Consider the following 11,252-nt stretch of genomic DNA (forward strand, 5'->3'; position numbering starts at 1 on the left):
ATGGAGTTATAATGAAAATAGGCCTCTTCAGTCTGAGGTTCTTAAGTCTGTTATCACAGGATCATAGGAAAGTAGGGCTGGATGGGACCTCATGAGATCATCTTATCTGACCCCCTGCTCAAGCAGGGTCATCACCAGCCAATCCCTTTCTGAGTGTGATCCTCGAGTATGATTTTCTAACAACTCATCTATTAATTTACTTGAATCTAAGATTATCTTGAATCTAAAATGACCTCCCAGTAATTAGATTTTGTATGGAAAATTTATAAATTTATGATAATTTTCCAGGTATAGCATCTAATTATAAGAGGGTCATCTTAAATTCACCCCTTCCTATGCTCCTGTAGCAGGAATAGCAGAGAAAGCAGTGGGCAGGAGGGTCAGCTGGTCACCTTGTCCCTTTTTGCCCTGCCACCTGCACCCCCCACCCCCAGCTTTTCACAGCTTCTGTCCCTTCCCTCCCACTCCTCAGTCTCTTCCAAATCCCAGAGTAGATCATTTCCCATTGACCATCTCTTCTGCCCTATAATACAGACTGCTTGGTTAACATTCATCTAGGGATTGTGCCACAAGAACTCCTTGATAACACCTCTGTGGCTTCCTCCCCTTCCCCACATGGGGGGTCGGAAATGCTCGGGGGGGCTGAAAGGAAAAGGATGGAGTCATGACTAGGCTGAAATGCCTGGAACAAGAGCCTGGAATTGCTCTACACTGCACTTGGGATAAGACCAAGCTACAACCAGCTCCAGGGTCAAGAAGTTGTAACTCTTTTACATCCCCACAGATGTCTACCAAGCACATACTGAGGACAGATGAGAATCTAAACCTAGGCTTATCATCAATGCCAGTGGTTTTCAACCCATGGTACTATGTCTAAGGGGTCTGTGAAAGATGATACGATTAATCAAAAGTAGGTGAATATGCACACTTACAATTCAGAGGGGTCTGCACCTCCATTCAACATTTCCAAAAGAGTCCTCACCTCCACTTGAAAATTTTTAGGGGTCCACAAATAATAAAAAAAGGTTGAAAACCACTGATCTATGCAAATAATCCACAAGATTTTTTTCTTTATGTCTTCTTTTTCCTCCCTTGTTTGAAGCATGAGCTCAAAAAACCCAGAAATTAAAGCTGAACAAGTCTGGTGCCATTTACAAAAGTCAACTTTGTGTATTAAATCATCCCTGGGAAATTTACACTGCTTTTTCTCTGGTGTTTTGATCTGTCACAAGCAGAGGCTCTTGTGTTTAAATATAGCCGTTTTAGCCTTATGGCTTCATTGCTTGTGTGTGCGTTTCCTCAACGTTATTTTACTTTACTGTGAAGGTGGGCTGAGCATGGAAATCTGACGAAGCAGTGGGCTGTGCCCTTAGCCTCAGACAGCTCTTGCAGTCTTGTGAATGACTACATTAGAGAGTGCAGTACGCAGCAGGAGCAGCAGTGTGGTGCTCTGCTTCCCTAGCTCTGCCTGGCAGGCAAGTCTCAAGTTCAGTGAATATCTCTCGCTGCCAGAGAACTTTTCCATCTTCTTCTGCAAATGAACACAGCCTAACTGCACCAGGAAAATGGGTACAGGGGATTATATCTGCATTACCATGAGTGGAGGGGCCCCCTGGGGCTTTAGACTACAAGGTGGCAAGGAGCAGAAGCAGCCTTTGCAAATCGCCAAGGTAGGCTACAGGGATATTATCTGTGTGTTATGATTGAAGGGAGGGAAAAAAGTGACTGTTTGAATGAGACGTTTCAGTCTAAAACCTTCATGTGGGTTTTACTGTGGTGCTAGTTTTAAATCTGCCAGAGATGTTGTTGAGGCAGCTCTACAGGTGCAAGACCGATCATTTTAAATGCCCTTTACAAGAAGCGCTTGTATTGGTACTAAAGAGGTACTCACAAGTGCCAGTGCTGTTTTCAGGCATGTAAAGGAATTGATGCATCTTTCCAATTCCCACTGAAATCAGTGGGTATTGTTGAGGAGGATTAGTGCCTTGCAATGTAAGTGTTCCAGATAGCAAACCCTGCCTTGACCATCCATTTGTGACTCCTTCTCTTGTCTTGCCATAGAAGAAATGAATGATTTAGCATGGGAAAATGTCCCTACTATTTTGGGAATCCTGGAAAGCATTATTCTGAGAATCCTGAGAATTATTGCTGTTTCCAGAGGCTTATCCTGGAAACAGCGTTAGCAGAGGTCAAATGTGCTCTAGTATGTATTCCATGGATGATACTGAAAATTGTTGGCCGTTCTATAGATAGTCTTTCTATATAAAATGAAATGAAAATAAATTATAGAGTTTTAAAGTTTAACTTACAAGAAATCTCTCTGAAAACTAACTTTGTAATTTGAAAATAAAACTATGTTTGTTTAAAATAAATGTTTTACTTCAGTACAAAGACTATGGCTTGCCATGTTTATTAGAAACTATGTAAATGTATGTTGCTACATTTGGTCTTCCTGGACAGGAGGTGATATTCTACCCATAGCTATGTTATCAGTACAAATCCATTGACTGCAATGGTATGAAAACAGAATTTGAACTAATGAGTATGATGTGTCCCGTCATGTAACCTGAAATCCAGAAGCTGTCATATATTTATGCCCATACAATTGGAAGCAAAATAATACAAAGGAATATAATGCATTATCCTATAATAATCTCAATGCTGGATATCTTGGTATATTCTTAGTGTGTTGATGCATTATATTAGTTCTGTAATTTAAGCCCGTGTTTCTTTTAGCTGATAATATGCTTACGAATTAAAGCTGCATTTATATAATAGGGTCAGTTAGTTTTTCAAATGCAGCAGAAATATATGCAGTTGTGAAGGATTTTATTTTGTTTTAAAATAGAAGACCGTGTCAGTTTTTTTACTAAGGAAATAGTATCTGGCATTCTCTTCTCTCTGAATGATTTCCAGCCATAACATTAACTTTATTCAGTAGTAAAGCTGCAGTTTATTGAACATAACTACCAAGGGTTTTTTTTAAATTAAGTATTGCTAATTTATGCTTGTTTTTAAACATTTTACAATATTCTAACAGATTATGAGAAAAACTAGCCTCTTGCTGGCATGCAACTGTTGCTTCCCAAGTAAATCTATCAGAACTAGCTGACAGAGGAATCCTGCCATCTAGTGAAAACTTTGAGGAAAAATGTCAAAAGTAATGAAATGGACAGAAGGGAGTGGCATTTTTGTCAAACCAAAAGCAAATCCATGATAATTATGATGACATATGGTTTTGGTTCGACTCATCTCTGTTTCAAACAAGGGGTTTTGCAAAATCAAAACCAGTAGCTCTTCCTCATGTGAACCAATAATGTTTGACATTGGCTGAGCCATTCAGACTAGTAACCATCATGGCCCCTCTCTAGAAAGAAGAATCAAGCATCTTTTAGATGTGGTAGATCGTTACAGAAATGTGTGTGTTTTTTCCTACAAAAAGGCCAAGTAAAAGGCCAAGTAATGGAACAAACTGAATGTACTTTGTGACATAAACCACATATATGGGGGGGTATACATATACACACACACATGAATACACACACATATATGTGTATCTTTATATCTTTAAGGGACTGTTGGTCAGCTGAAGGCTTGTGGGGCTGGTTACAAACTCCCAGCTTTCCTTTCCTCTGCTGCTGCTTGTGATTTGGTCCAGACCCAGAGTAATTGAAAGCTCACACTTTTTGTCTGGTTGAAGGTCCAGCTTAAGGCCAAGACTTTTTCTGAGATCCCACTTTGTCAGCCCCCCTCTCTTTCCCTCCCAACCCAGTGACCTTCCAGGGACAGAACAGTTAAAATCCAAACAGGGATCACTAGGGGCTCTGCTATCAAGCTCTCCAAGTGATGTTCACATCTAGAGTATCTCCAGGTCAGCCAGTCCTTCCCCTCTCCCATTGTCAGACTTGAGGTGCCCCGACGGACCAGGGCTTATGATCAGCTTGTGCCAATACATTTCCCCCTCTTTCTCCTGCACAACATTTCTCCCTCCTAACTCCAAACAGCCTTTGCTCTGCTGCCAGCCTTCAGCCTGGAAGTACTCATGTATGGCACATTCTGTAGACAGAAAAAAATAAAGGCTCATACTGTTATCAGCCTAGCAACTCCTCATGAGCACTAATTGGAATAATCCTTTAAAAAGCTGGGGGACTTTCCCCAAGATTTCCTAACTGTGTCTTTGATTATGCAGATGATATGTGGCCATATGGCAATTTTTCTATCCAGCTCAGGATTTAACAGTGAACCATTGTCCAAACTGTGTTACCATGTTTTTTTTTAAAAGTTCAAGATCCCCGTCATCAGCTGGAATAAATCAGCCCAGTTTCAAAGATGTCAGTGGATCTCTGCCAATTTACAACCACAGAGGATCTGGCCCTCCATGTTTATTTCTGGCTTTAGCCTCTCTCTGCCAGCAGGAGCTGGGAATGCTGATGAGCTTTTGCTCTCAGAGGTGCCCATGCAATTTGAGTACATTGTAGTGCTAATGTGCTCTGGAGGAAAACCCACCCAGAGCCAGGCCCCCAGCAGAATGGGACCTGGGATGCACAACTGAAAGCATGAGAAGTGTAAAGCAGTGGGAAATGAGATAATCCATGAAGCTGTGACAAAGACGGGGAAAATTGCCTCTATTGCACTTATACAAGGAAACACTGGATATATAACAAACAGAAAAGATCACTAGTCACACTGATCACTTTTCAAAATTGTTTTTGTAATTTGCTGCTTAATTTATATTTGCTGCAAAGAAATACAGTTTTATTATAGTTAACAAAAAGATGACATATGACTGGGTGATACCTGACCAATTGTCCCATTTTCACAGTCCATAAACAAACAAAAGTCCCTGAAAATTGCTGAGAGTCTTGTCTAGATGTATGGAGCAGGGTCTGGTTTTCTTATTCCAAGAGTTGTTGGAGGGGTAGTAGTTCTCCCACCCCAAAGTTTCATTATTATCCCTGGATTATTTTTTACTTACTCAGAATACTCACACCACATCAGGTATGTGTGTCCTTATAAAATGATGTCCTTAAATCCTCATATAATAATGTCTGGTTTTTTATGTTAAAATCCCGATAAAATCACAGGCTCATAATGTGGTGGCAGAATTCACCTGCTTACAAAAACTCATCTTTAAATAAGATTTAAACTACTCTGACCATTTTAATTCCAGTTATTTGGAGGGTGGCAAGGAAGGGAATAATTCTCACTCAGAACAAACTTTGATTTAACAAAAATGTTTGTCCCATTTGATGCAAAGCTGCTAAAGCCATTAATCTACCAAAATATACCCTCCCAACAGTTCATTAATAAATACATTATGGAAATATTTTAGAGTTTTATTTAAAGAGGGTTTTCCTATATTTTATTAAGAAATTGGCTATACAACATTTTAAACCCAAGAACAGAATTGTGAGGTCAGATATACAGTGAACATACTAAGGCCCCATTCATGACACATTCCTATTTAGAATAGCAAAAGCCTAAGGGTTTTCCTGAAGCAGGGAAATGGTTCTGAAATAACAGTAAGAACTGCCTCAGATGATAAGACATTTGAGAATAAGCTGTCCTTTGGGCCCATGTCCCTGTTTTCACAATGACACAAGTGAAGGACTGAAGGCCAACCTTATCTTTGAATGCCTGTTTTGTACTTTTTCCTGAAATCTACTCAGAACTTTAAATTCACCAAATATCTGTATAACTTACCTTAAAAACCCACTTAAAAGAAAAACATGACTTTCCAATTTAGTTCTCTGATTTTTCCTGCCAAACACCATTACATTATGTGAGGTGGGGTGGGGGAAAAGGGCGGCAGATTCATTCCTAGTATCATGCTATTGAGAAATCAAATGACTTTACACCATGGATGTATTTGATTTATTATGCGTAACAAATAGCAGCTTAATGATCTCATTTACTTATATCTGTCAAAGTCTTGTTAGCTTAAGGTAGGGGACTTATTTGCAGAGTTCAACTAGTGAAGCACCATACATTCCATTACTCAGACCCCTGCACATTTCAAAGGAAATTCAATCCTTTTTTCCATATCACTACCCTAAAAGAAAAAAAGAATTACCAGTGAAAGTAAAAAAGAACAGGCTCCAGTTCCCCCTGAACTATTATGTAGAATGTTTTATTAATGCTTGAGACTCTAGGGACAGATTTTACACATAAACCAGTTTAAGTGATGAAAAACTGGTTTAAACCTGTAACAGAACAGATGTTCAGAGCACATAAACCAGTTTGAAAATGGCTGCAACTGGTTTGAGATAAACCTGGTTGAATGTAGTATCAGACTTAACTGATTTGGCTCATATCGGTTTACTCAATGTCTGTCCCAGACACCTTGCTAGTTTAAGATAAACCAGATTCCTCCAGCATCTTGGCATGATCTCTGGACTGAGTAGGGCTCTTTGCTTCACGGCAGGGCTGGCCCTTCCCCTCTGCTCCCTGGCTGCACCTCTGGCAGAGACTTGCAGGCACAGAGTGTCTGCCTGGCTTCTCCCTCCTAAGCAGGGATTATTCTTCCCACCTCTCTGCCTTACACAGACACCTCAGTAGTAGCTAGCATTCTGGCTACAGTCTGTGCTGTAGGAAATAAAAAGGGTGGACAGGTATTTGGAGCTAATCAACACTAGCTTAATGTCCTTCCCTGGAAAAGCTGTTTAAGAAGAGTGAGAGAGGCTTTGTTTTCTTAATAGGTTGATAAACACTTAGGGGTGATGAACGTTCCCTGCTGGGCTGTTCAGGAGATGGGGGGACATCAGAGTGTCCTGCCAGGGCCTGGCTACACCCCTTAAGTTCAGCACCGTGAAGTAAAGGGAGGGCTGGCCTAGTGCCCCCCAGCTTCTACCCAGAGCCACTGCAGGCATGTGCCTGCATTTCTAGAATGAAAAGGGAATGTCTATCCACCTCCAAATCGGTTCAAGCTTTGCAGGTTAGACTAACCAGCAAAGATTGAGTCAATTCAGGCTCAACATCTGTCCCTAGCCTAGGGGAATTAGTACTATTGAGAAATGTGCCTCATTTCAAGTTCTAAGACTATTCTGAATATAAACATGTTTATGCACCAAAGCTTTCTTTCCAAAGGTATCAAGCTGACATGTTTTATCTCCATGGGCACAAACACTGGACCTGATCTTACAAACATAGGGCTTGATCCTGCTCTTTCTGATATGAATGACAAAATAATATAAGATTTTGCTAGGGGAAAGAATGGATTTTTTTTGTAAAACAGTAACAGAGATTTACCATATATTTTGCAGTACAGGTGAATTCTCTGTAAACTTCAGAAAATATATTTTCTAGAGTGAGATAAAAACCACTGTAAATTTCCCTTCCTTTGTTTTAATTTGTATAAGATTGAGGATATGCCCAGACATTAAACTAAGATTGACCTAAACTCGGGTTAGGTCAGTCTAAGTGCCAAATTGTACATATATTTATGGTGTTTAGATTGGGCAAAAAATGGCCTGCCTGATATAATTTAGTTCACCTAAAGAAGTGCACTATGTAGATCAGGCTAACTTGTACCCCCACCTTTGGAATGCAACCCTGGGAAAGCCCCAGGGCTGCATTTTTCCTACCTCATCCCCCATCCTCCAACCCCCTCTCTCCTTCTGGCTGGACACCTGCCCTCCCCATCCATGGATCTGTTAACCCCCACACCTGGATTTACTTAAATTGTTCCTGGTGTGGCTCCTGGTACTGATGAACATGTGCACAAGCAGAGATTCAATCTATGATCACACAGTTTAAAGCAAGCTGTGTGATCATAGACCGAGTCCCATGAAAGTGTTCATATGTCCTAAGTGCCTAACAGCAGCTGGGAAGACTTTTGCAATGGAAGGTCAAAAGCTGAGTGTATTTTTTGGAAACACTAGAATGAATGAATTGCAACACTTTGGGTGCATCTACATATTGCTGCACAGTGACATTGCTACAGTGCTGTGCTTTAGTACTTGCTTTTGGAAGTACTAAACCATGGCTCTGTACAGGCAGTCACTGCACCATGCGTGTAGCACATGGTTAGATTTCACCACTACATCACTGTAGTGACGCAGTATACTGGGGGAACATTGCCACTATGGTGACGTACCTGCCGATCACATGTAGACCCACGTAATCTCTACGTCACCATACTGCACCATACAGCGACATAGCTCATCACTATATTACTGTAAGGCAACATGTAGATGCTCCCGTTATGAAGAATATTTGCATCCAAAAAGTTTTGCTTTCACATAAAACATTTTTATACATCAAACCTAAAAAATATCATTACATTGAAATCTCCAGTTTTTTTGGTTTCAGATTCTTTTTGTAAATATTAACCATAGAACTAGCTCAAATCATGAGATATTTGGCTAATTCAGGGTTCAAAGAAAACCAATTAGGTTTGCCAAAACTAAGAACAGACCATTTTGCCATCCCTGGATAAATAACAATATTTTTGTGTTTTATCTTTATTTCACAATGAAACTATGCCAGCTGTGCCAAAGGCAATTGGTCACACAATTATATTAGGTTTAGGCATCTGTCCAAAAAATTCTCTGGTTGCAATTTCAATTTCAAATTCACTTCACTGGGTTCAAAGGAACCTGAAACTGAAACAAAGGGTTGAAACCACCTGAACTGAAGCTGATAAAAGTTCATATTCAGGTACCTTCATTAATGTTGAATAAGAGCAGTGGTGGAATCCTACTCATATTAGGGACTGATTCACTTTCTCTGTATTCTGACCAAAATTAGTATAATTGAAATGCTTGATGCTTGCATGATGACAACAAGGGTACGTTCAAAGAGAAATCTTTTATAGTTTCCCTAGAAAGGGAAAACTATATCATATTTGAAAGTGTGTCAACTAAGGTCTCAAAAAATACAATTGTAAATACAACTTTATAGCTTGTGTTTAAAAATCTTTGCTGGTCGTGGTTATCCCAGTAAAGACTTTCAAGCAGAGCTGGAATGAGCTCATATGTTTTTAAACTCAACTTGTCCTAAGTTGTGTTTAAAACTGTTTGTTAAAGTTTATTAGCTAATGCATTTCAAATATAACTCATTTTTCCAGTCTGAAACCCTTATTTTGAAATTCACTCCTCTTCCCAGTCTGACAGCCTACTCGAGGTACCCTGTAAGGTCTGGTTACACAGTCCTTTGCTCAAGATGTTGTTTGATTCAGTTGCATTTCTCTCCCTTTTCTGAAGGAGATTTTACTGGATCCTTTACTTAGGACTAAACCAGTTTAATAACTGATAGAATTTTGCATAGGCACACAGGCCCCAATTCAGCTTCTATTGGCAAATCTTCAGTTGACTATAACAAGGCAGGAACAAGCCAATACAGAGATTTGATTAACTTATTTTGAAAATCGAAACAATAAAATAAGTTTGCCAAAACCAAGTTGACACTGGCTAGTTCTAAACAACACTGACTCTGAGAAATTGTATCATTGCCTTTTCAGAACAAGAAAGGCATTGTAAAAATATTTTGCAGTGTACCTTAACTAGTGGAGGGTCTATCTGGGCCTGTGAATTCTTAAGGCACTTCGTTGTGGAGGAAATTTTTGCACTCCAATAGCTGTGCTAAGGGAAGTTTTCAGTACTAAGACAATGACAATTTAGGATTGTGTTGCTAAATGGACACGTGAATATTTACCCTGTTTTTGACATGCACCCTACATACCACATTAGTTTTAGCATGCCTTCCAAAAGCATTTAAGCAAATCCAGATAGATAGATAGACAGTTCAGATAGATATATACATTTGTAATTGTTTCTAATAGATAAACTTCAAAACTTATACTAGGAGAGTTTCCAATGGGACAGAGTGAACAATACAATGCATATTAGCTCATTCTAAAGACAGCAAAGGCTGAATCCAAATATGAATTACATTAGTCCCTTTGTATAGAGTTTGGCTTCGTTGATTGAGTCTTTTGTTGGAAACACTTAAAATATTCCCCAAAGCATTATTGTAGTTCATTTTATGTTATTTGCATATTATTTGTATTGTGAACATAGTAATAAGGATTTTCTGGCCCAAATCAAAACAAAGCATCATGAGAGAATATTATGCTTATGAAATCTTTTAGGATTATATTATATTGTAAAAGGATAATCCCAGTTCTTGTGCACATCACAGAAAGAGCTTTACTCTTCCTAACAGAGAACCCATGTCAGTTCATACTCATCTTTAAAAAATAAATTTTTAAAAGATGCCACAATTGCAGGATAGCTTTCATTTTCTGTGCAAATCATTAGTCTTCGTGGTTGCACATATAACAGTTTCTGCGTGGACAAATATGCCACGTGTGACACAATTGCTACAGGCTTGAAATTTAAGGAACAAAGCTTATAAAGATAAAGCAAGATGCTACTAAAGTCAGTGTTGTAGCCCTATAGTAATGAATAACTAATATCCTTAATGGCAGACAGATATTCCTGAATATCATCAGTATTCTTTGTCCTTAAACTCTGTCTCAGATAGGTGAACCACCAGAAGTGTGCCACAAATTAGCCTCACGCCCTTCTTGAGCTCAACTCTGGTCCCTTTGCCCTGCCCTATCTGCTGTTCTGCTCTCTGTTCCTTTCCTTACCTGCTGCTGTGCTGTCTGCCCTCTCTGCTACCTAACCATGTGCCACAGACAGAAGCTGCCCATAACACCGATGCCAAGCAACCACAGGCTGCCCTGCCCCCCGCCCCCCTGAACTAGCAAAATACTAATGCTTTCTGCAGTGACAGGAGAAATGTTGCATCTTTGTTCTAAAATCTGAGCAGTTAAAACTGCCTTAGAGAAAGCCTTGTGAAAAGAACTCCCTTATTTTCCCATTGAACTCAATGGGAGTTTTGCCTTGACTTTATGAGCGGAGGGATGGGACTTTAAAACAACAGATCGTTGTGTAATTATTTAATTAGAAACATAAATTATGAACAAAACTCCTCATGGGGAAGAGCTGATGTGATTAAGTCACTGATCTACTTTATTCAGTAACCTGCTGTTAGCAAAGGTCAGCACTTGAAGACTTCTACCATCCTTTTACCAGCTGAACAGTTCTGATGGTGGAAAGTGAGCCACAGTCACTTTGAACACTATGGATGCTTGTAGCCAATATCAATGAATACTGTAAAATTTCAAATGAAATGACAGAATGACTTGTTTTGGAAACAGAAGTGGGATAAAGTGATATACCCCTCCGCTGATTACCTCATGTCTAATCGCAAAATGTAAGCAATTTGAGTAGGGGTCGGGTCAT

General features: G+C 39.6%; 1 protein-coding gene across 1 annotated transcript in view; it reads left to right on the top strand.

Moving 5' to 3' along the window:
- Positions 1–1,415: 1,415 nt before the first annotated feature.
- Positions 1,416–11,252, top strand: part of SYNPO2 (synaptopodin 2) — a 187,888-nt gene continuing 178,051 nt past the window's right edge. Inside the window, exon 1 of the mRNA XM_019522030.1 lies at positions 1,416–1,670. Within this exon, the coding sequence (XP_019377575.1) occupies positions 1,566–1,670 (105 nt within the window). The 5' untranslated portion in view covers positions 1,416–1,565. The remainder of the gene's footprint in view (positions 1,671–11,252) is intronic.

Source organism: Gavialis gangeticus, unplaced genomic scaffold (assembly GCF_001723915.1).
Source record: "Gavialis gangeticus isolate Ggan-Ray unplaced genomic scaffold, GavGan_comp1, whole genome shotgun sequence".
NCBI classification, from domain to species: Eukaryota; Metazoa; Chordata; order Crocodylia; family Gavialidae; genus Gavialis; species Gavialis gangeticus.